General features: G+C 36.6%; 1 protein-coding gene across 1 annotated transcript; it reads left to right on the plus strand.

Annotated features, from left to right (window-relative positions):
* The first annotated feature begins 1,915 nt into the window (after window positions 1-1,915).
* grpr (gastrin-releasing peptide receptor) lies at window positions 1,916-25,365 on the plus strand. The gene is made up of 3 exons (XM_007259398.3): window positions 1,916-2,556; window positions 20,752-21,103; window positions 24,946-25,365. Exons 1-3 carry the CDS (start codon window positions 2,168-2,170, stop codon window positions 25,339-25,341), a joined length of 1,137 nt encoding a protein of 378 aa, XP_007259460.1. The 5' UTR covers window positions 1,916-2,167; the 3' UTR covers window positions 25,342-25,365.
* Window positions 25,366-26,826: the final 1,461 nt, after the last annotated feature.

Below are 26,826 nucleotides of genomic sequence, written 5' to 3' on the forward strand. Positions count from 1 at the left end.
TGTAGGGTGTTAAAACTGCAAGCATAACCTTGATTATTTTGATTTTGTCGTAAAAAAAATATAACTGTGCATTATTTTTTTTAAATATTGTGTTTTTATTCCTGCTTAAAAAAACTAGCTCAAGATTAGCATTTGCTGGTTCTGATGTTAATTCAGAGTAAATCTTGCTCAGAAGTGTAGTGTTAGATGCATGTGTATGCTCAAGTAAGGAACTGTAACGTACTGGTACATATGAATCATATATTCAAAGATAAAATTCAATTCAATGTATCACATGTTTCTAGCATATTTCCAGATGCACAAGCTCCTTATGAACTACAAGCCAATGTAGATAGATAGATAGATAGATAGATAGACAGACAGATAGATAGATAGATAGATAGATAGATAGATAGATAGATAGATAGATAGATAGATAGATAGATAGATAGATAGATAGATAGAAAGCGGAAAGGAACTACGAAGTCGAATAGTGAACATATGCTGATAATTTTACTGTCTTTTATTCGTTTAAACTCCCTCAAATACTTCAATACTCTATGACAGTTACGTACTATTCCATCCACCTTATTATTTTTTCGAAGTTCTGTTCCTTTCGTTATATCAAGTCTAAAGTCAGTGCAGTGTTTTCCCTGAAAATCTTACAGCACTTCATGTTTCTCTCTGCTGGCAACTTTTATGGAGATGCGGATTTCATTTTCCAGCAGGACTTGGCACACTGCCCACACTGCCAAAAGTACTAATTGGTCTTATATAATATTCTAATTTACTAAGACATGATTTTGGGAATTTCAATAATAATCAACAATAAAATAAATAAACGGTTAAAATAGATCACTCTGTGTGTAATACATCTATATAATATATGAGCAGAGGTGGAAAAAGTACTGAAAAATTGTAATTAAGAAAAAGTATCTTTACTTTGCTAAAATTTTACTCGAGTAAAAGTAAAAGTACCCATCTAAAAATCTACTCGAGTAAAAGTAAAAGTACCCATCTAAAAATCTACTCGAGTAAAAGTAAAAAAGTACTCAATTTAAAATGTACTTCGACTAAAAGTTACATAGTTACTTTTATTTATTTGATGTAAGAAAGTACAAGAAATCATAAATTAAATCGTTTTTAATGAATTATTATTTCAAATAATAATTAGGATCTTTCAGGCAGCATTTGTTCAGACCACCCCATAAAACATTTTCAAAAACAAGTGGCATAGGTTTCTATGATCCATTTCTTTATTGTTAAAAGGTTATGGTCATATAGGTGACTATAAACCATATTTTTATAGTTTTACAGTTCATTATTGTTTTTTAACTTGCCATTGCTATGCTTTTACTGATATTTACATGTTTTTTTTTATTTAAGCAGATTGTTTTATGTTTCCAATAAAAACTTAAATATCATTAAAAGTAAGTAATAAGCATTACTGGGAAATGTTTAGCTGCGCTACCATGGAGAACAAAACTCAAAACAAAACTTTTTAATTTGTTTTTAGTGTTAGTTTTAGCCTTTTTTTCCCCAGCATTTAATTATTTACTCAGTAATGGGGAGTTTTCCAATGCAGCGAAGTAAATTACTTGTGTCAAAATGTACTTGAGTAAAAGTAAAATTACCTATTTTATAAACTACTTTAAAAATTACATATTACTCATAAAATCTACTCAATTACAGTAATGTGAGTAATGTAATTCATTACTTTCCACCTCTGTATATGAGTTTCACATTTCAAACTGAATTACTGAAACAACTGAAGTACCTTTTTAATGATATTCTAACTTTCTTTAGATGCACTTGCGAATGCTGTATGCAGTATCTGTAGAGTGGATAATATTGACCAATCAGGAAGCAGGGGGCGGGGTTTAGCTGGAATACGTCCAGGGGGAAACAGAGAGGCACTCAGATGTGAATCACTCCTCACATGGACCTTCACTGTTCAGGTGTGGAGCTGCTGTCTTCAGAGCCTCAAACGACAACAACAAAAAAAGACAAAAAAAGACAGCAGCCTCGTGTCTGGAACAGCGAGTGTGGATGTTTTTTTCAGCAGGATTTTATCTAAAACTTTTCTTTTAACAGAAGTTTTAATAATAAAAAAGATTCTAAAAGTGCTTAATAAGTGGTTAATTAGCTAGGTTAAATGAGAAAGCACTAGAGGCAAAGTCCAGCAGGCATGTCTTTAGAGGAGCCGCTCCTGATCCTGAACGAGTCGTGGGAGCGCGGGAGCGCGCCGGCCGCCGCGGGCTCATCCTCTCCGCTGCACGCGGGCATCTTCATCGCCGCCGTGTACGCGCTGATCATCGTGGTGGGGCTCGTGGGGAACGTGACGCTCATCCGGACCTTCTGCACCGCCAAGACCATGCGCAACGTGCCCAACCTCTTCATGTCCAGCCTGGCGTTCGGGGACGTGCTGCTGCTGGTCACGTGCCCGCCGGTGGACGCGAGCCGTTACCTGGCGGACAGGTGGCTCTTCGGCAGGCTGGGCTGTAAACTCATCCCCTTCATCCAGCTCACCTCCGTCGGAGTGTCCGTGTTCACCCTCACCGCGCTCGCGGCCGACAGGTGGGGGTCTGTGCTGCGCGCGCGTGTTTGTGTGCGTGTGTGTGTGTGTATGTGTGTCCCTGATGTGTGAAGACAGAACACATTTAATAAACGTTAAATTGTGGTTGCATTGGACCTTTTTAGAGTTGATAAATGAAAAGCAACATTTAAACAACATTTATTTAACGTTGCCTTGCACTGCAATATTTTGAGCAAAACTGTGCTCTTACCCTGCTAATTGAACCTACACACTCTGCTCTTACTGGTGCAATGTGCAATTAATGAAGATTGGCCACCAGGCTGCTCCAATTTAGCCATGAATCCTCCCACACTAAAATGACAGGTGTTTCAGTTTCATTGTCCAACACCTGTATGTCATTAATAGTATTAAAGGTGTTCTTCAAAAATGTAATGGTCTCATTTGAAAACTGTTTGATTTGTTGGTTTTATTTGACTCAAAAACCTGGACATTTTTCAAGTTTGACTTTCCCTTACTCCAAATTGCTAAAGTAACTTCACTTGATACACACTAAAAACAGAGGTACAATATAAGTATTTTCTTGTACTCAAAGGTAAACGTTTCTTAATTGTACCCTCACAGGTATAATATTGGTCTTTACAGAGTAAGATTTGTTCCTTCTGAAGTACAAGTCTTTCCTAGTAGCAGAAAGTACAGATTTGCATAATTTAACCAACCAAAAGCTACATTCAGTATTCTGTATCACTATATTAATAAACAATATATATTTTAATTATGCATTTTTAAATGAATGAAAGACAGACAAGTTCTTCACACATATTCAGTTGATGATAATGTTTAAAATCTTCATAATCTTTACTGGAACAAAAACCATGGATACAAAAAATACTTTCACTGAAATGTACTCTATAGTACCTCAGTATAAGGTACAGCCCCAGCAACAAGCTTTGTACTCTTTTAAGAACAAACCTGTACTTTATTTTTTTTAGTATGTACATCTATTATTATTAGTACATATAAACGCTTGTTGGTGGTGTGACATGATAACACTTTGAGTTTCATGTGTTATAGGACTCCAAATTTTGATCTGCATACAATCAAATACATTTGCCATTTCATTAATTCTAATTCTTAGAGTATTATTACTTGAAACATCGATAATCAATACTATTACAAGTGGTCTTCAAGACTACATCTTGATTTTCTTTTTTAATACGACATCAAATTGTGGTTTATACATAACATACTGTTTTAAAAAAGTAGTTAAATTAACCTGAAAACAGATGTATTTTATCTTTAGTAAGAGAGAGATTTCAAAAGAAATGGAATTTCAAACGTTTTTCAATGTACTAAAGATATGTAGTTGTATTTCTGGTGTATATTTGTTGATTAGACTTGGTTAAAAGATGTTTATTGAGCTGGAAAACTTATTTCTGAGCAGCTTCTCCCCCAGCTGCGCTGTGCATGCGACTACAGTAAAACAAGGGTTAGCATGCACTACAACTTTTATGATGATTTTTTACTAGTCACATTTTTGGGCAGTACAGTATCTAATCTGTGTGTATGGAGTGTTAACACTGGATGAGAGCCCAGACCCATTTCTGAATATTCTAAAATAAATCAGATTAAAATCTGATTCATTGAAATCAGTCAATCAATTGCTTAAACGGACATCTTTTAAGTGTTCTGTAACACGTACGTCACTATGGGCTCTTAATATGCATCAGTTAGTTGATGTTGAAATCCTGATATTGAATCAACGTTTATTTAAAGACTTTGAACGGCTATGGCTCTGAATCTACACTCACACTTAATTTCACTTTTAGGCGAAAGGTGCTCCCCTCAAATTATAATAAAAACAACAATAAGTATTATTATAATAATGATAATTAGTATTATTATAAAAAAACAAAAGAGCCCATTGTGACATATGTGTCACAGAACATTTAAAATGTGTATGAAGTCCTTTTAAGAAAAGTCCTCATCCTTCCTTTAAGAGACCACTTTAGTTTCTAAATCAGTTTCTCTGACTTTACTATTTATAGATACAGTGAGTCCAAGAAGTATTTGATCCCTTGCTGATTTTCTTCGTTGGCCCACTAATAAAGACATGATCATTCTATACTTTTAATGGTAGATGTATTCTTACATGGAGAGACAGAATATTAAAAAGAAAATCCAGAAAATAAATATAAGGAATATATATTAATTGATTTGTATTTCATGGAGTGAAATAAGTATTTGATCCCTTAGTATTCATTAGCAGTTCTGGCTTTTACAGACCAGTTAGACACTCCCAATCAACTTGTTACCTGACCTGAAGCCACCTGTTCTCACTAATCACTTGTGTGAAAAACACCTGTCCACAGAATCAGACAGATCACACAGATTTCAAGTCTCCAACATGGGTAAAACCAAAGAGCTGTAACAGGACCTCAGAGTCAGAATTGTTGACCTTCACAAAGCTGGAATGGGCTACAAAAAGATTAGTAAGGTGTTGGATGTGAAAGTAACAACTATTGGTGCAATTATCAGAAAGTTTAAAGAGTATAACATGACAATCAACAGACCTCGGCCCGGTGCTCCAAAGAAGATTTTGCCTCGTGGGGTGGCAATGATGCTGAGAACGGTCAGAAATCGTCCTGCAACCACTCGGCAGGAGTTAGCAAATGACCTGAAGGCAGCTGGGACCACAGTTTGCAAGGAAACAATTGGCAACACTTTGCGCAACAATGGATTCACATCCTGCAGTGCCCGAAAGGTACCCCTGCTGAAGAGAGCACATGTGGAGGCGCGCCTCAAGTATGCCAATGATCATTTGAAAGATGAACCAAGTTATTGGGAGAAGGTTTTGTGGTCAGACGAGACCAAAATTAAACTTTTTGGCCTCAACTCCACCTGCCATGTGTGGAGGAAGAAAAATGCTGCCTATGACCCCAAGAACACTGTGCCCACCGTCAAGCATGGAGGTGGAAGCATAATGTTTTGGGGGTGTTTCTCTGCCAAGGGTACAGGGCTACTTCACCGCATCACTGGGAAGATGGATGGAGCCATGTACCGCACAATCCTGAGGGACAACCTCCTCCCCTCTGCCAGGGATCTGAAAATGGGCCGTGGTTGGGTCTTCCAACATGATAACGACCCTAAACATACAGCAAAGGCAACAAAGGATTGGCTCAAGAAAAATCACATTAAGGTCATGGAGTGGCCCAGCCAGTCGCCAGACCTCAATCCGATCGAAAATCTATGGAGGGAGCTGAAGGTCTGAGTTGCCAAGCGACAGCCCACCAACCTTCATGATTTAGAGAGGATCTGCAAAGAAGAGTGGGCCAAAATTCCCCCTGGTGTGTGTGCTAAACTTGTGGTTAACTACAACAAACGTCTCACCGCTGTGCTTGCAAACAAAGGCTTTGCCACTAAGTATTGAGTGTGTTTGGCAAGAGGGATCAAATACTTATTTTCCTCATTGAAATACAAATTAATTAAAATATATTCTTTAAAATTATATTCTGGATTTTTGTCTTGATATTCTGTCTCTCCATGTTAGAGTATATCTACCATTAAAAGTGCAGAAGGATAGTGTCTTTATTAGGGGGCAAACAAAGAAAATCAGCAAGGGATCAAATACTTCTTGGACTCACTGTATATGTTTGAGTAAAATGAACATTGTAGTTTTATTCTATAAACTAAAGACAGCATTTCTCCCCAAATCCAAATAGAAATATTGTCATTTATAGCATTTTTTGCAGAAAATGAGAAATGGCTGAAATAACAAAAAAGACGCAGAGCTTACAGACCTCAAATAATGCAAAGAAAACAAGTTCATATCCATTAAGTTTTAAGAGTACAAAAATCTAAATTTGGTGGAATAACTCTGGTTTTCATGCATCTTGGCATGTTCTCCTCCACCAGTCTTACACACTGCTTTTGGATTGAACTTTATGCCACACCTAGTGCAAAAAATTAAGCAGTGCAGTTTGGCAGTGCAGAATATAATCCTCTTAATTATATTGCAGAGGTTTTTAATTAGGTAAAATCAAAGACACTCGTCATTTTTAAGTGGTCTTTTTTTCCAGAGCTGTATACTGAACACCCTAAAAGCATCACAGGGCCGTGTGTGAATTTGTGAACATCTGACCTTTACATTTACAGAATGCAAGGCTTCACAAGGAACACTGAAACAAAGGGGCTTATATACAAGAGGAGTGTAAGGAACACCTGGGTCCGGTAACGAGGGGGCGTGGATGACAACACTAATGGGTAGAGCGTAGAAAGGACAATAACAAAACAAGGCAATGTGCCTAAAAACCACATGGCTGGGAACAAAAGACAGAAAAAACAGAGGACAGAAGCACATGAAACCAAAAGAGGAGAAAACACAAGACCAGACAAAGGCTAAGGTGTGGCCAATAAAAAACATGTATCTACAAAACAGCAACTTTACAGGACAGAGATAACGGGGCCCTAGTTTAGCGACCTTTAGGTGAGCCCTCTCACATCTCGAAACACTAAAAAGGCATATACTAATTCTCTTAATTAATCATGGGTGTGTTTTGTTCATAAACTAATACAAAATAAACCAATCAGTGTGTCACTTGCCGTTCCCTTTAAGAGCCATGTGCGCTCTGTCTTTGGCGGATTGGTATTTAAACGGGCGCAGTGCTTCTGGGCTTCTCAGCAGAGGAAACTGACCTTATTGTTAACACTGTAAGAGTGCACAATCAGATCATTTATGTGAACGGCAATTTTTACATTTTGTATTCTGTTTATTGTTGATGTAAAAGCTGTGTTGTGCACTGATGCATGTCTGTGTGTGTGTGTAATGAAAAGGGGTGTATCTGTGAAGCTAAGATAGAAATGGACGTATGATGGGTGACTGTTGTCAGGGTTTAAAAGAGTCAGTGGCGCATCTGTGTTTTCCGCCGCCAGGATAAAGACACACCAGATATTTACCTGAACACACCTCACTTCTAGACCACCATGCCCATCGGCATAGATATATTTGTAAACTCTGTCACTATTTAACAGCGCAGCACAAGGTGTGAAAATAAACTGTGGACAGGGTGTAAGATAGCAGTGAGCATTGTGACATGCCTTGTGCAGAGTGTACCTCCTTAACTGTCAATGGGAGTCAAAATTGGAGAATCCTTATTGATTCATTCATCAATAAATATTTACACAGTGTAAGGGAGAGTTTGTGTTTAAATTCTGTAGAAAACATACTTGTTTTTTATTCGATAGCAATGATATACTTACTTCTAATGAGCTTTCGAATGCAGCATTGAAGCAGATTCTCCAGGACCAGGGTTCAGAACCACTGCTGAATATCATGAAAAACTATTATATACAGTATATAAACAGCATTCCAAATTAAAACGTTTCTAATTCAGTAGCTGCTAATAAGATGAAACAGGATAATGACATAGTAATAAGCATCAACACTGCTGAATGAACCCCTTCAGTGATGAATGAACATGAATGAACAGTTCAGAAAATATCACACAGAGCTCATTAAAAGCCAAATGGAGACAAATCACAATTTTGAGAATTAATTTAGCCCTGATTTTTTTTTTCTTATGTGAGGTAATCATTAGCTGGTTGGAGACTGAATATGATTATGGTCTGATTAGGGCAGCACCCACCAATTATTAAGCATTTATTTCTTGAACAATCTATAATAATAACTATTATTTTTCAGTTTGGTCAAGTAAACTAACGCCTAATTAATCAATTCTTTTAAAGGTTTTTTGTGTGTGAGCTTGGTTAAAATAATGTCACCATAATATTAAAAAATCTTAATATTTAAGTGATTTATGTCATAGCAACTCTTTATCTGAAATAGATTATCAATATTTTTGCTGAAATCATTTAAATGTATATAACTGAAATTTATAAATATTTCATTGAATAATATGTACCTAAGGTTATGACTGACATATACTGTTATTTTGAATCAATGTGCTAAAAAATGTCTGTATAGAGCTGAGCATTATGACTATATTATTATTATTATTATGAACATATCATCATGCTTTAATAAGCATAGAATTGATCTTTAAATATTATGATGTGATATATATTTTACCATATTACACAGCTCTAGCAGACATTTCTTGGCTTTTATACTGTTCATATCAATATGAGAAATATTTGCATCGACTAAAATTAAGAAATATATTGTGATATAATGTTTGGCAAAATCGTCCAGCCCTTCTTCTGTACTTTACATACTACATTAGTAAAAACACTTATTAGAGAAAATCTCAACTTCATTTGGCGTTTTTCACTCTGTCGCTTTTTGCTTGCCCCCGTGTCGCAACCTCGTTTCATAGGAAACGAATGATCAGTCTTCTCCTTTCAGTGTGAACGCAGGGTTACAGTGTTTTTCTATTTTGAACACACTATTTGAGAAGGTAATGTGTGGTTTGGGACGTGTTATGCAAATCCACATATTTTTGTAATCGATGATGTTAATGAGTTATCCGAGTCTGAGTCGTTTGCACAGTGTTTCCATTCTTCTCTAGGATGCTTCTCAGCATCTGTGTTATTGAAAATAAAGGATACAATACTATTAAATTAATAAATAGGTTTATTGTTGTCAGAACAAAAAATGTAAATGGAAAACAAATCAAATGTTGATATTTGAAGCAAATCACATTCATAGTAGTAGCCACCAGTTACTATAAAAAAAACCTGGACACTTCCTTGGATTTACTTGAGATTCCAGTAAACAGATTTTCCCTTCTGTGACTGAGTACAAAAAATGCAGGAAAATTCCTTTAATTCCGAACTGTGATCCTGCTCTGTGAACACGCCAAGACCATCTTAGATGTAATCCAGAGGACATGTGCACCATTTGTCTGTAACAAATAAATAGATTTACAGTACATTATACAATAATTCTTGAGACAAAGACACATTTCTCCTTGATATGCCCCTCTGCTCCACCGTTTACACGTTTAATCAAATCAATCAAACATGATTAAAGTACACAGTCCAGATTTTACTCTTTTTTTAAGGGTATTTGCATTTCAGTAAGTTTATGTCAAATCTTCATTCATGTTTATACCACCTATTTTTAGGACACCAATAATATAAGTGCTGTGAGAAAAAGGTTTTGCTTCATACAGATTTCTTTATTTTTTCTATTTTTAGGAAGTTTCATACTTATTTTGTTTTAGATTTCTTTTCACTTATTTTGAGCCAACTGCATGTTGTCAAAGAGGTTCTTTTTTAAACAAGTTAAACAAAAAAGGTGTTTAATCACAATTCATTCATAGGAAAAATTACTTTTACACATAGGGCCAGGTTGGTTTGGATGTTTCTTTTCACTTTAATAAATTACATTTTAATTTTAAAAACTGCTTTTTGTATTTACTAAAATAATTGTATTTGTATTTACTATAATTTGTTTTTACTATATAACTTGTATTTACTATAATTTAGTGCGCCTGATGTATGATGTGTAATATGTATTTTACCAGTCAGGCTGTAAGGAGCAGTAAAGCCTCTCCGCTGAAGTACAGCGTTATACAAGAGTTTCAGTTTAGATCTCTAGCACCGAGGCTGGAGCAGTGCTAGCATTAGCCACTAACCGTGCTAAGCGCTAGCTCTTTTGAAGTTCAGAGGTGAGTATTATTGCCGTGTAGACTGCGTGTTTACCATGTTAAAACAAGCTACGTGGAAGGTGCCGAGTGGTCCAGCGGTCTAATGCGCTGCCACTATGAGCGGGAGGTCGCAGGTTCGAACCCCCCCCACCCCCCCTCCCCCCGCTCGTGCAGCTTTGCCATCAGTTGCCGGTGCTTAGAGGGAGCACAGTTGGCTCTGCTCCCTCTGGGGTGGGTAGATGTCGCTCTCTCCCCATCACACTTAGGGTGGTGCTGGGCGGCACGAGGCGTCTGTGAGCGGATGAATCAGAACCTAGCCGCTGTGCTTACCTCCGAGTGCGCTAGCTGCTCAGGCAATGATTCATCCACAGCAGCTCGAAAAAAGGGGTGATTGACTTCATACGTGTCGGAGGAGGCGTGTGCTCGTCCGCATCCTCCAAGGGTCACGGGCGTCACCGGTGATGGGGACGCACAAAGGGGTGGGACAATTGGATATCCAAATTGGGAGAAAATGGGGAAAAATCAGAAATAAAATTATATATATATATATATAAAAAAAAACAAGCTACGTGGGACGAAACGCTATAGCTGATAGTGCCCTGGCTTACCAGAACACTAAGGGCTCCTCAGTGTAGCTCTGTCGAGTACTATTTACTAGTGCTAATCGCAGCTAGCGCTGTCAGCCATGGCCAGTGCTGCTGCTAACCGCTCTGTTGAAAATATTGGAAATCTAAGCTTACTGTAAATAAACAGAAGTGTTTTAATCACCCAAATAATCAGTTTTCAGGATAGAAATCTGTGTAGATTAACATCCAGTGCTCGTCTAACTTTAAAAGAAAATGTTTTGTTTTTTTAGGAATTACAGTTTTGTTTACTCCCCCCGTCCCCCTACGAGACTCCCATTATGTATGAACATAGACCAGAAAATAGACAGTCATTAATAGTGCACCTTATAATATGGTGCCTTTAATAGTCAGTAAAATACGGTAGTCAGTTTATCTTTGTCTGAAATTAAAATTAGTTTGATGATCTGTAAATAAAAAATGTAAATAACGTATAAAAATGGGACAAAAAAGCAAAACAAATACGTTTTCACAGCACTGGGGTGGGTTTTCAAAAGGTTCTTAGCACTAAGAGGATTCTTAGATGGTTGCGCGAGCATCACACTGAGCACTCTCTCTCTCTCTTCATATTAAGACGTTCTTAATGGTAAGATGCTTTTGGAAAACTGGGCCAAGTATATTGAAGAAGTCATTTGTATTACTTTTCGTATATTTCTGAACTGCAGCGACTGCTTGAAGGCAGCAATTCCCTTCCCTGCTGATATTTCAGCCATCTTTAGTTTCTTGCTTGTTTCAGGTCTTTTTTGTTCATATGCTGGTGTTTTCTCAGCTGAATGTGAACCAGGCGAGTTGCAAGAACTTTCACTTTATTCTGAAATACTCTGAACTGCTGTGTTAATGTCTTGCTGAAAGAAGAAGAAACTCTGCCTAATTATCCTTTTGTCTTTTATAACCTTTTTTTCCTTGAATAGTCTTTGACTAATACACACCAGACAATCAGTTCTGAAGATTAGTGAGTATTTCTGAGCTGTGGATCTCTGCAGCTCCTCCAGAGTGACCATGGGCCGCTTGCCTGCTTTTTTAGAAGCTATGCCTATTAACATTTTTTCTAGGCCTTTTGTCCTTTTAAGTATTTTAAAAAAACTGTAATGTTCTGTGGGTAAAAGTCTCTGACTAACACACATCAGACAATTAATTAAGGCTTTTTCTGAAGGTTAGTGAGGATTTCTCTACCATCAGCAGTGAAAGTACTTGGAAGTAACTTACCTGTGGCTTATCTGTCCTTTGTGCGATTAATGAGCTTCTTTGACTTTTATTGACACAATTAGCACAATTTCTTTGCTTTTTTCATGAAAATTACAGACTCCCAAAAGTACTTAGAAAGCTCAGGTATTCTGTGCCTGCGCTAATGTCTGATTGGTTTAATTATCTATTTTTATTTGTGGTGTAGAGGGGCATATAAATGATATACAGCTCTGGAAAAATAAAATTAAAAATAAAATTTTACCAAATTAAAAACCTCTTGAATGTAATCAAGAAGAAGATGGATGATTACAAGTCATCAAACCAAACTGAACTGCTTGAATTTTTGCACCAGGAGTAAAACAGCATAAAGTTATCCAAAGGCAGTGTGGAAGACTGGTGGAGGAGAACATGCCAAGATGCATGAAAACTGTGATTAAAACAGGGGTATTCCACCAAATATTGATTTCTGAACTCTTAAAACTTTATGAATATGAATTTGTTTTCTTTGCATTATTTGAGGTCTGAAAGCTCTGCATCTTTTTTGTTATTTCAGCCATTTCTCATTTTCTCCAATAAATGCTCTAAATGACAATATTAATATAATTAATATGAATGTTGGCTGTAGTCTATAGAAAAAAAACAGCAATGTTCATTTTACTCAAACATATACGTCTAAACAGCAAAATCAGAGAAACCGATTTAGAAACTAAAGTGGTCTCTTCATTTTTTCCAGAGCTGTATATCTATTTGTCTCAAACACATTTGGGGGCCCTGGATAGATAGATGGATGGATGTTATATTTGTTATATTGTGCTTGTTGCTTCCAGACAGGCTGGATTAGGTGTTTGTAGAACTGCAGAGCTCCTGGGATTTTCAGTACCATTGCCTGTAGAGTTTGGTGTAAACAGAACAAAAGTCTTTAGTTCTGTGGATGGAGAATAGCCAGACAGGTTTAGTTTGTCATATCAACCATTTCTCTCTTCTCTATATCTTAGGAAAAAACAGCAATTTTATTTATTTTAGGTGCCTTTATGAATTAGATAACATAAGAACTATATGTAATATGAGTCTAAATAAAGCTCAGTTGAGGTTCTGATTGTAAAAACGTTACAGTGCCTTGAAAAACGTACCCTACATGGAAATAACTTTCTTCTTGCTTCTCTTTCATAAAGAGTACACAACTAATATCTGTCCAATGGACATATTCTCCCACCAGAGCTGTGAATCTCTGCAACTCCTCCAGAGTCACGATGGTCCTCTTTTTTGCTTCTCTAAGTAGTGCTCTCCTTGCCTGAGCTGTCAGTTTAGGTGGACGGACATATCCTGGTAGCTTTGCAGTTGTGCCATACTCTGCCATAATCCATTTGATGATGGATTAAGTAGTGTTTTTGAGATGTTCATACCTTGGAATGTTTTTGTTTATATAACCTAACCCTGCTTTTTACCCTGTGGTGTGTTTCTTAGTTTTCATGATGCTCTTTTGTTACTAATGTTACTCTAACAAGAGGAAAAAGAGGTCTTAACAGAACAGCTGTAGTTATGCTAAGACTAAACGATACACAGTTGGACTCTTTTTTATGGTTATCAGAGTACAGTGGGCTGAATACAAATGCACTGGCACAATTTCTTAGTTTTTTTATTTGGTCCGATTTTGGTGCCAGCCACAATCCATGAATTTAACCTGCCTTGTACTAGTACACCAAACTGGTGGAAGATGGAAGAATGTTTTTTCTGCATATTTTGCACCTAATTATCACCAATCATCTCTTGAATGCCATAGAGCCTTTGGCCACAATTGTTCTATTTCCTGATGGATATAATTTACACTTTGAAAATTTAGCAAAATGAAAATGTGTTCATTCTTCTGAAGTGGTCTTTCTTTTCTCTGGATCTGAACCCAATTGAACACCTTTGAAATGTGGTAGAATGATCACTATATGTGTCCATGAAAATCATGTTATCACAGCACTGTTTTCGATTCTGCGATACTCAATAAAGAGTGCCAGTCAAAAGTTTGGACACACCTCTTCTTATTAAATGTGTTTTGTTACATTTTATGATTTTCTACATTGTAAATTTAATATTGAAGACTATATTAAAGTAGTGCTGGGTGGTATACCGGTTAATCCGATATACAGGAAGGGAAATTAAAACCGGTCTGCATTTTTTTACATACCGCCATAACGATACTACCATGTACAACAGCACTGATAAAGAAGCGGATACAGATCTCTAGCTAACGTTAGCCTGTTAGCTTAACAAACTAATAAACTGGAGTGACTGTAGCTTAGCTCTGTGGAGTCAAACGCTGTCCTGCCTGGACAAAATTAAGAACAGTCCATTATCTGAAAAGCTCCTGCTGCTGTTTCTTACTGTATGAGTGTTTTTATCCGAGTTAAATAGAAAAACAACAGCAAACAGCAACCATTCAGAAAAGAGGCGAATGGAGTTTAAAAATCAATCCAAAGCTCTGAGAAAAGTTCCTCTAGTCCTCCAGACAAGCCCAGAGTCAGTCCTGGGTACAGGATAATTTATTCAGTAATAAAAATTCATAAAACAATGGAGACGAGGTGCAAATAAATTTAAAAAGCTGTAACTAAAGCCCTTTTTAATATATGAATACTGTAACTTGAATGATCATTTTAATGCACTCTGAACTAAAACTATTGGCTGATTTCAATACTGTAATGACTTTAATGGCTTTTATAATAACATACTGTGAATGAATATTAAACTGTGTCTTACTTGTGCAATAAAGCATTTGAGAAATGTCTCTTCTAATATTTACATTTTAAGTATTTTAGGACCATTTTTAGTGTTTATGGAACTATTTAAAATTATTAGATTAAAATTATTGGAATGAAAGCCATGTTAAAGTTGCATGGTCATACACTGCACGTGTAACTAATGACGCACTGAAATTAATTCTTTTTTTGGACCACAACTGAACAAAATCAAACATTTCACTGAAGGCTGAATACCAATGACGAATATATAGTTCTTTTACTGGTTTTCATTTATTTAGTTGTTTATTTACCTGTTTCGTAAATTTCACATCCTAAACATATTTTTGTTTTGCTTTTCAAACACTGAACATTTACCATCCCTTATTTTTAGATTTGAATAAAACATCCTGGCAATTCCAAACAGTAAAGAGGGTTTTTTATTTGAAACAAAGGATGCAAATACAGCAGCTGGCTGGGTAGGAGCGTTTTAACCGTGATTGCTGACATCTTTTTGGCTTTGATTTGTATTCTGGAATCCAGTTAACTGCCATCACTGCTGAAAAAAATCCTAACATTATAAGAAATTAAGTATGACCTAAAATAAACAACTGTTCATTATTGTTCAGTATAAATAGTTTTGTCATTTCACTTATCCCTACTTATAACAACAGTATAAGTTATCTCTCGACTCAAATCAGTAGAAGTACATTTGAAGTAAAATACAGAAAGATGGAGGGAAATTCAGCAGGGGTATTTTGTTCTGAGCACACAGAACAGAAAGTCCATCATCTGAGGTCGTCCACAGCACATGTGCCCTCAGTCTTCTGGAACAAACAGAATGATCCAGTGACTTGATGGAAAACAGCCATGCTTGGCTTCCCCTGCCTTTGTCTGCGGACACTACAGTGAGCAGGACAGGGATTTGGAGTGCTGCTGCTCTGTCAGAGGCTCTGAGCCCAGTCTGCAAATTGCCATCCCCATTAGATCGAATTACAACTTGTAATATGGCTATTTTCTTGGCTATCTGATGGAAATTGTTTACTTGAGAAGTGAAAAAAACGTGTATCTACAGTGTGTATCAGTCTGGAAAGATGAAAATGAACATAATTTGTTGCTTAATTTAGAGGTTGTGGCATGATTGTCACTGTGAAGCATCAGCACAAGATTACTGTCTGCCAATTTTGAAAATTGTAGAAATGATTTGTCAGCTGATTGAAAGTGCTTTAACCTTTCCTGTTCGGAGCAGGAACAGTTACAATAAGGAATACACAGATCAAGCATTGCATTACAATGCAGTGATATGAAAAAAGTTTGGGCACCTCTATTAATTTTCATTTTCTTTCCTTTCCTTTCTGATGATTTTCCTTGATAAATCATTGGTGATTCAGATCAGCAATTGCAGTTAAATATATCTTATAGTGATATTTTAGAAGTGAAATGAAGTTTATAGGATTTACCGAAAGTGTGCAATAATTCTTTAAACTAAATTAGGCAGGTGCATAAATAAATTTGGGAATCCCAACAGTAAAAAATACATCAATATTTAGTAGCTCCTCCGTTTGCAGAAATAATAACAGCCTCTAAATGCTTCCTATAGCTTCCAATGAGAGTTTGGCTTCTGGTTGAAGGTATTTTGGACCATTCCTTTTTACTAATCATCTCCAGTTCAGTCAGGTTTGATGGTATCTGAGCACAGACAGCCCGCTTTAAATCAAAGCACAGATTTTCAGTAATATTCAGGTCTGGGGACTGAGATGATCATTCTAGAATGTTTTACTTGTTCCTCCTCATGAATGCTTTAGTAGATTTTGAGCAGAGTTTATGTTTAGGGTCGTTGTCTTGTTGAAGTATCCAGCCCCGGTGCAACTTCAACTTTTTCACTGATTCTCAAGAATCTGCTGATATTGAATGAAATCCATGTGACCCTCAACTTTAACAGGATTACCAGTACCAGTACCAGTAAGTGTTTTTCTAGAAATGCTGTGTTCTTCTTCCACCATGCATACCGCCCTCCAAATTTAAGTTTCATCAGTCCACAGGACCTTAATCCAAAATGAAGATGGCCTGTACAAATGTGCTTTAGCTTACCTCAAGCGAGTCTGTTTGTGGCATGTGCACAGAAAAAGCTTCTTCTGCATTACTCTCCCATACAGCCTCTCCTTGTGCAAAGTGTGCTGAATAGTTAAACGATGCACAGTGACTCATCATCTGCAGCGAGATGATGTTGTAGGTCTTTGGAGCTGGTCTGTGGTCTTCTCCTGAAGGATGGTGAGATCTGAGATTTTTCTTGTTCTGCCACTTTGGGCTCTAACTATAACTGTGCCTGTGGTTCTTCCATTTCCTCACTTTTTTTGTTCCTCGCAGTGGTAACTGACAGCTGAAATCTCTGAGATTTTGATGAGCTTTTTGTATCCATCCCCTAAACCATGATGTTGAACAGTCTTTGTTTTCAGGTCATTTGAAAGTTGTGTTTTAAGACTCTTATATCTTCAGAGAAGATGCAAAAAGGAAAAAAAAAACTTGTTGGTGAATTATTCTTAGTTCAGCAGTTACACTAAGGTGTCACAGCACCACCATTTCAGTGCAGTGACTGCAGTGCCAAGAATTACCCATCACCCACATAATGCTGTGCTGCTCTGTGGTGGTCTTTCCTGTGTGGTTCTGACTGTAGAAGCACAGCGTGAAAGGAGGATAATAATAAAGTATGCAGAGAAACAGATACAAGACTACAGAGTGCTCCTTCATGCTCAGTGGAGCTGAAAAATGGTGTAGAAAAAGGAGGAAAAAAAGATTTTACGGCCATTGATAAACTGTTCATCCCTGACAGGCTTTTCACAAACTTACTTGGTCCTAATCTTTTAAGACAGTATGCGGAAAAAAACGATTTAATCCATAATATAATATTCCGTTATTATTTCAGCCCGGGATTCTCACACAGACAGACAATAAGACACTTAAACCAGCATTTCTGCTTCACTCCAGCCAGATGTCTGTTTAATTGGCCAGTTCTGAAAGGGGACAGATGGTTCTCATAAAAGCAGAATATAGTTTTGATCTGCCCAGATGAAAGAAGAGCACGTACAAGTATGTCATTTCAGCCTGTCCTTTTTTATTGGAAACACTGCTGTAGAACAAGATTTGACTTGATTATTTCACACAATGTCATTCCAGTTTTGCTCCTCATCAACTTTAGGTACAGGGGTTGGACAATGAAACTGAAACTCCTGGTTTTAGACCACAATAATTGGATACAATCTGGGTTAGCACCTGAACATCCCTTTCAGACAGCTTCCTCTTACATCCACAGTTAATCCTGTTGGATGTGGTTCGTCCTTCTTGGTGGTATGCTGACATTACCCTGGATACCGTGGCTCTTGATGCATCACAAAACTTGCTGTCTTGGTCACAGATGCTCCAGCAAGATGTGCACCAACAATTTGTCCTCTTTTGAACTCTGTCACCCATAATGTTGTGTGCACTGCAATATTTTGAGCAAAAATGTGCTCTTACCCTGCTAATTTAATCTTCACACTCTGCTCTTACTGGTGCAATGTGCAATTAATGATAATTGGCCACCAGGCTGCTCCAATTTAGCCATGAAACCTCCCTCACTGAAATGACAGGTGTTTCAGTTTCATTGTCCAACCCCTGTAACTGCTGCAGAATCATTTCAAAAAAGTAAATTTGTGGTTTTCTGGAAAAGTAATATTTACAGACCCAGATAAGGTCCGAATAACCAAATAACCTTATTTGTACATTTTGCTACATTGTAAATGAATACTAAAATCATCCAGACTATAAAGACATACATAAGGAATCATGTAATAACTTAGAAGTGTTTAACAAACTAATATTCACATTTAATTGGCTCTTATCTGGCTCTAATGTAGCTGTTAAATTGCGGTTTATGAGGCAGGTAACTCTGATTAATTTATCCTGTTCAACAGAGGAAACTCTTGCTCTTTATTTTCTGGGGTGGTCCTGATGAGAGCCAGTTTCATCATAACATTTTAGATGGTCTTTGCGACTGCACTTGAGGATGCATTCTTGAAATCTTTCGGATTGACTGACCTTCATTTCTTAAAGTGATTTTTTTTTCTTTACTTACCATTATTAGTATCATGACTTTCTGAATAGTTGACTTCTGTTATGATCTGACTTTTTGTTACATATTTTATGTTTGTCATATTGCCAAGAGTATCGCTATCTCAAAAATACCATGAAATATCGTGATATTACTTTTGGGCCATATTGCCCACGCCTACCGTACAAGTTCAAGTACACGCGTTTTTAAATAATTTAATTTTAAGGTTTTTAATTCACAGTCTATTGGTATACTGTAGATAGTTTAATGTACAGTGGGGGAAATAATGATTAAATTCTACTGATTTAATCCATAATATAATATTCCGTTATTATTCCAGCCCGGGATTCTCACACAGACAGACAATAAGACACTTAAACCAGCATTTCTGCTTCACTCCAGCCAGATGTCTGTTTAATTGGCCAGTTCTGAAAGGCCAGTTATTAGTTTACTCAAAAACAAAAACAGTTGATTGTTTTTTTAATATCACATTTATTTTAACAGATGTCTGTTTAATTGGCCAGTTCTGAAAGGCCAGTTATAAGTTTACTCAAAAACAAAAACAGTTGATTGTTTTTTTAATATCACATTTATTTTAACAGAGAGAGACACAGAATATTAAAAAAAATCCAAAATTAAAACGTTAAATAAAGGTTTAATTAATTTGTATTTAATTAAGTGAAATAAGTATTTGATCACATACCCCACAGACCAGTTATGTGCCCAAAAGGCACGCAAAAAGGTGCTGTCCCTTTAAGAGTGTACTCTTAATTTTACCTTAATCTCACCCCTGAATCACAAAATCAGTTTTTTTTTCATTCAAACCTCTCGACCTACATGGGCAAGACTAAAGAACTGTGAGAGGACATCAGGGTCAAAACTGTAGATCTGCACAAGACTGAAATTGGCTACAGGACCATTAGCAAGAAGCTTGGTGAGAAAGAGAGACCAATAATTTGATAATGGAAGAAAAACACGATAATAGTCAATTGCCCTCACTCTGGAACTCAGCAAGTTCTCACATTATGGGTTAAGGAGGATTCTGAGAAAGGTGAAATGTCAGTACAGAATTACATGGGGGAGTTCTTAATGATCTCAGGGGAGCTGGTAGCACAGTCACCAATTTTTTTTTTTTTAACACACTTCACAATAATGGAGTGCCTTGCAGAGATCTTGCAGTGCCTCTGCTCAAGAAGGTTCATGTACATGTGCTGTATTTTATGAACCAATAAGGCACATTATTCAAGACTAGTAAGGAACAAAGGTATTGTCCTGTTTCTCTTCTAATTCAGCAGATCTCACCACCAACTGTCATTATGTCATTATTGCTGTGGTGTATCCTATTCTGCTTTTTTCACGTTTTTTTCTTGTTGTAATTAATACATTTTAAGCCAATTACCAAAAATTCAGAGACTGATCTCAGGTTATAAGTGAGCAAAATAATTACAAATGAGATGTGTAGATGTTTCTGAAACTTCTTCATTTGAGGAAAGGAATAGAAATGAAAGAAAGCGCTGCCACTATGATCATCATGTTCGAATCCCAGTCATGCAGCTTGCCATCAGCTGCCAGAGCCCTGAGAGAGCACAATTGGCCTTGCTCTCTCTCTGAGAAGGTAGATGCCGCTCTTTCCCCGCCATTTCTTGTATCAGAACAGAGTCGCTTTACTTTCCTCCGAGTGCGCTGTGATGCTAATCGGCCATGCTGCATCAGCAGCAGTTTGAAAAGAGGTGGTAGCTGACTTCACATGTATCGGAGGAGGCATGTGCTAGTCTTCACCATCCTTGTGTTGTGGCGTCACTAGTGATGAGGGATTTACAGCTAGTTAGCAGTTTAATAGGTGGGACAATTGGCTTAGCTAAATTTTGAGAAAAAATAGAGAAAAATAAACTTTTGGAATGTTTTTGGAAATTATTTTTGCTTTAGTCAGCTTAATAAAAATTGTCATTCAATCATATTATGAAAAAACATGTGTATATTAATAAAAAAAAATGATTTCTTCCTTCCACAGATACAAAGCCATTGTGAAACCCATGGACATCCCAACCTCCCATGCAACAGCCAAGATCTGCTTGAGGGCTTCTGGAATCTGGTTTTTGTCCATGGTACTGGCCATCCCAGAAGCTGTCTTTTCTGACCTGCACACCTTCCACATCCCGCAGACCAACGAAACCTTCAAAACGTGTGCTCCGTACCCTCACGAGGGAGACCTCCACCCCAAAATCCACTCCATGACCTCCTTCCTTATTTTCTACATAATCCCTCTCTTCATCATCTCTGTGTACTACTTCTTCATCGCCAGGAGTCTGGTTCAGAGTGCGGTGAACATGCCTGTGGAGGGAAATGTAGCCCTAAGGAGACAGGTAAAGAGTTCTAAATATTCTAAAAGCATTCAGATAATTCACTTTTAAACATGTTAAATGAGATCAAAGTCAATTTATAAGCAAATTAGTTATAAATAAGTGCATTCTATTTAATTGTTTGGTTTTTTTTATAGTAAACATACAGCCATACATATTATTGCTTACAAATGTAATTAATAGTCTTTGAGTAATCAAGTGTCATCTTCACACAACATTAAAATATTGAAATATTCATTAAATAAGATTAAAATATACATTAAAACATATGTTTTACATTAATGTACATGGATTTGTAAAGTATATATACTCTGAAAAAGCACCATTTTATGAACACCTCCTTGTCTCTACAACCATTATCCATTTTTCTTGCTCTACTGAGCATATTGAAACACTTGGTGGTTCTATATATAGTACCAGTCAAAAGTTTGGACACACCTTCTCATTGAATGTTTTTATTTATTTATTTTTTGTAATTTTGTAAATTGTACAATACAGGTTTGGACCTTCCTAACGTCCCCTGATGTAACAAAGTGATCAATGGCTAATGGCTAAATCAACTCACAAACTGCTATCCCATGACGTTTGGCATGTCATTGTATCTATACAGCCTTTAGCTTCAGACGGATGCACAATAATGCACTGATCCATTTGTATACCTATATTTCATATTTCATATAGTTGAAATTGATAGCCAAAAAATGCATCAAAGAAGAATGCTTAAATTAATGAAATAAACCTGCCTATATCGTCTTGTTATAAACTATTACTACTAAAAAGCAGTAATGTCATCTAGTCCACATTACAAAATAGACCGTACAGCAAGGAAACACCGTAATAACATATCTGTTCATTCAGTTTCTAATCAGAAATGAAATGAACTACAGAGACCCATTTTATGATACTGTATCTATAAGAATATAGTAATACGATGATTGCATAATGTGGAATTGCACGTAAGTTAATGGCAGCTATTGATGTGATGGAAGTGGAAGATACTGAGCTTCACCGCTGGGGTTCATTTCAGTCCAATCCATTGTAATACAACTAGTAGAATATATTGAATTACATTATTGCTATTCATTTCTGATGATTATCTACAGCTCATTTGACTTTCATTCATTGCAGACAGTATGAACCCAACCCAACATGTAATGTTTTGTCTGCTCATCTTCATTTCATTTATTAGTATACATTCATTCTTGCATTTTAAGCCTGTAACATATTCTTAAAAAAAACGATAGGGCTAATGATTGATGTCAACAGTTGATTCAAATCATAGCATGGTAGTTTAAGGAGCAAAGATGGGCAGATGATCTCCAGTTTGTCAGCTAATACCTGACAGTGTACCATAAAGTGTTTACAATTATGTTTCTCACAGAAAGGTTGGATTATATTAATAATTCTCCCTCTACAGTGCATAATATCATTAAATGATTCACAGAACTGCATTGAGAACCATTATCCAATAATAGCTGATAGTAGGATCTACATGGTAAAGGTATTACTGTATATCTACTGTATGTCTACTGTATGTCAAGCACTTAAAAAAATAAAGCATTGCATTCACAAATATAATTTAAAACTTTACTGTTAATGTTGTGTGTTATGGACCAAAGACAAAATGAACGTACCATCCAGACTGTTATCAGCAACAAGTTCCAAAAGCCAGGGTCTGTCATGGTATGGGAGTGGGAGAAAAGGACATTAGGAAACCAATCTTAGAGCAACACATGCTGCCTTTAAGAAGATGCATTTTTCAACAAGACAATGCAAAACCAAATGCTGTATGTATTCAAATATTATAAAGGCATGACTTCGGAAGGAGAGGGTACTGGGTATATTATGGATACTAGACTACCTGCAGTCCTGTACTTAATAGAAAATGTGTAGAGAATTAGAATTTGTAAATGGAAAATGCATAAACAATGAGCCCATACTGTGAAACACCTTAAGATGTGTTTATAGGGACAAAAATGTGAATGGGGCTCCATGAGTGCCGCCACTATGATCGGGAGATTGCTGCTTCAAATCCCGGTCATGCAGCTTGTCATCGGCTGCCGGATCCCCGAGAGAGCACAATTAGCCTTGCTCTGTCTGGGTGGGTAGATGGCGCTTATTCCCCTTATCACTCCTGGGGTGATGACGATCAGCACAAGACGTCTGTAAGCTTTTCCTGTCCCAATTTTCTCTTGGGGTTGTAATATTTGCATTAATCGTATTTTACTGCCCTGATTTGAAATGACCTTAACAGTAGCCAATAACATTCAGAGAATCTTAAATAGCACAGATGAAGCTGACAGGTACAGCTGACTCAAGCTGTGGCACAGTGTGACACAATAGTGGCATAGTGAGCATGCATGTCACTATAAAAAAGCTATTTTAGTGTTTAGTGAAATAGTGCACGAGGAATGTAAAATTACTTTCAAATGCATGCTGAGTGATGGGTAAGAGCAGAAATGTGCTATGCCTCAAGAACTGGATTAAGAAAAATCAAATGCCTGATTACAGCGCTCACTCAAGGGTTTGAACTTGATGTAAAAGGTGGATCTATGCAGATATATGCAGTACATTACAATATATATATCACATATACACTACTGGCCTTTTTTTCCTGATTACTTTTGCCATTTAATATCTTTAGGTCCAGTGAATAACCTGAAATTGTACAAAAGTAACATTAAAAACAAAAAAAAAGAACCAAACACTGAAAAAAAAAAAAATATATATATATATATATATATATATATATATATATATATATACACACATATATATATATATATATACACACATATATATATATATATATATATATATTGTTAGAAAAATTAAAAGGTGTCAAAAGTATTCTCATTCGTTACACAGGTAGAAGTATAGATACTATGGTTTAAATGCCATTAATTACAAAATCTTAGGCTTTACCACGGGAGTACAGTATAGTGCACTACCCCCTCCCAAAACACTTTTGTTTTAAAAGCCATACTGAATATAATGTTATATTAAAATGTAAATGTTAAAAAATGGGATGCACTAGGCTTCCTGTTTCAGCTGCATATATGCCTATTTTTAAAAAATGAATACCTTTTAGTACAATGCAAATATATTAAAGAAGATCAGTTGAAACATTTGGCTCGAGTCGACACTTGTTAAAAGTAAAAATCCACCCCGGACCTGGACTATTAGCCTTTGTATGTTAACATAGGTTTACATAGGATCTTCGGAGGATTTAGCATTTTACAGTGACTTTAAGACTAGGTCAGTGGCTGAACTGCATTTAGTAGGGCATTACACGTGTTGTAAAGTAACATATGACATTGCAAAAACTGTTATTAGTGTAAAAATGTCTTTATTTTAAAATGTTGTGTTATAAATGTTTATAAATGTATGTTTGCATGTATGAATATTCATTCATAGTGAGAGTCGAAATCATATCGTTTTTCCTTGCCCACTCCTCCATGGGACTAAAGCAGCATTATAGTGGATTACCGGAGCACCTTTTTTTTTTTTTTTTTACAAAAATCAGCTCACATGGCATTCATTCATACTAGAGACCACAATCAGACATTTAAAAATTGAATGAAAAAATGATAGAATGAGACCTTTAATTAATGTAATGATTTGTACTTTGTTACTTGACACCTCTAAAAAAAAAAAAAAAAAAAAGGGATATTGGGGTGCTTTTTAGAATACAAGTGATTGGTTAAAAGCTTACAGTTGGCCTATAGATCAATTAACTTTAAACTCAAATAAACTTCATCTTTAGTGAATTTTGAATGAATCTTTCTCAGCTGCATAAATAACATATTTTGGTTTTAAACGAACATTTTTTCCCTCTGTCTCAGATCGAGTCGAGGAAGCGGCTGGCTAAGACCGTGCTGGTGTTTGTGGGCCTTTTCGCTGTCTGCTGGCTGCCCAGTCACGTGATCTACCTGTACCGCTCCTACCACTACTCGGAAGTGGACACGTCCATGAGCCACTTCATCGCCAGCGTGTGCGCGCGCATCCTGGCCTTCAGCAATTCATGCGTCAACCCGTTCGCCCTCTACCTGCTCAGCAAGAGCTTTCAGAAGCAGTTCAACAAACAGCTGTGCTGCTGCTGTCCACCTCTCTCACGGCGCGGGAACAGCAGAGCACGAGGGAACACGCACCTGAGCTCTATGAAGAGCACCCAGAACCACACAGTGGCCAGCTTCAGCCTCGCCAACGGGAACAATGCGTATCACGAGGGCTGTGTGTGAGTGCACAAGATTGTTCTTAAAGGTATTTTTTTTTATATCCATTTTCAGTGTTTTTGTTGTAGCAAATATACCCTTCAGTGGAAGGCAGTGTTAAAACCTACTCAACCCTGAGGACTGTAGTCAAGCACAGGCTGAGGATTTTCTCGGAAAAGAGGTAACACTTTACAATAAGGGTCACAAATAATAATATTTATGGTAGTAATAATCATCATTAAATCATTGTTAAGTAATGCCTCAACTAGTTCTGGGTGGTATGACCAAAAATTCAGCTTTGTAACATTCCTCTCACAACAAAAAAAACATAAGGACTACATCCTACACCACACTCAAGTACACATTAGTGCACTGCCACTGAAATACATTCAAACATGTAGGAAATTTTGAAGGGGTGAGGTATGTTTGATCAAGTTGGAGATGAAAGTACTTTTTAAAGGAGCGCTAACACTTTAGCTCTTATAGAGAGAGAGAGAGAGAAAGAGAGATCCCCAAAAAACTGCATCTGCTCTAAATGGAAAGCTCATTTAAAAGCTTTATATGGCAGAGAAACAACATATCTCACCCCTGATACAGCTCTGATGGGAGAAAAATATATTAAATAAAGAGAATGTCCTAAAAAGGAAGGTTACAGGGACATTAGGTGGACCAGTGGTATGATATTTTTGGCATATATATACAGAAGAAAAAAATAAAATAGAAACTGCAGGGTAGGACATCTCTTGGTAACACTTTACAACAGAGTTACATTAATAGACAGTATTAACAACAGAAATAAATATTACTAAATTGATGAGAAATGTCTCTACTAATTCTTAATTGGCACTTTTTAAGACATTATTAACACATTTAAGAACCCAATTAGTCTAAAAAAGTTTTTTTTTTTGCTTTCTACAGTAAGTAAATAAACTAGTTTCAAACATAAAATCAGATGAGAATTTTTACCTTGCTCATGTTTCTGTCCAGACTGGCTGTAGAAACTTTTGACTGGGATTCCTGTCATCTTGTTTTCAGTTAATTGAGTGTAATGGTCACATGAGCACTAGATGGTACATGCAGTGTCTCCATTTGAGGACAAAGCATGAATGTTTTAAAAAAATAAGTAGCATGTTGCAGAGAAGCAGAAATGTAATGTCTGGATATTGGATAATGGTCACAAAGATAAGTTAGCACTATATATGATTACGTAGTGCTTATGTATATTATATATATTTTTTTTCACAAAATCAGTTTATTTTAGGCTGTTTGCGCAATCTTTAGTGTTGTAGTACCGGTCTCGAGACCAAAAACAAGTGGTCTCTGTCTCATCTCGGACTCGACCTTGTTTGGAATCGGTCTTGTCTCGGTCTCAGGGTGAGGTGAGACAGTGGACGAGACTGGCCAAGTCCTCTGTCTGAGGTGAAGTTCATAAGAAACTGAACCTTTTTTCTATCAGTACTGAACATCAACAATTCATTAAAACAGACCGAATCAGTCCTTTTTCTGTATAGC

This window comes from Astyanax mexicanus, chromosome 23, assembly GCF_023375975.1.
Source record: "Astyanax mexicanus isolate ESR-SI-001 chromosome 23, AstMex3_surface, whole genome shotgun sequence".
Lineage (NCBI taxonomy): Eukaryota > Metazoa > Chordata > Actinopteri > Characiformes > Acestrorhamphidae > Astyanax > Astyanax mexicanus.

Excerpts from the sequence above, each read along its gene's own strand:
- grpr (XM_007259398.3), top strand. The coding sequence starts at position 2,168 with ATGTCTTTAGAGGAGCCGCTCCTGATCCTGAACGAGTCGTGGGAGCGC. Across the intron at positions 2,557-20,751 it reads ACCGCGCTCGCGGCCGACAG|ATACAAAGCCATTGTGAAAC; the intron begins GTGGGGGTCTGT and ends TTCCTTCCACAG. Across the intron at positions 21,104-24,945 it reads ATGTAGCCCTAAGGAGACAG|ATCGAGTCGAGGAAGCGGCT; the intron begins GTAAAGAGTTCT and ends CCTCTGTCTCAG.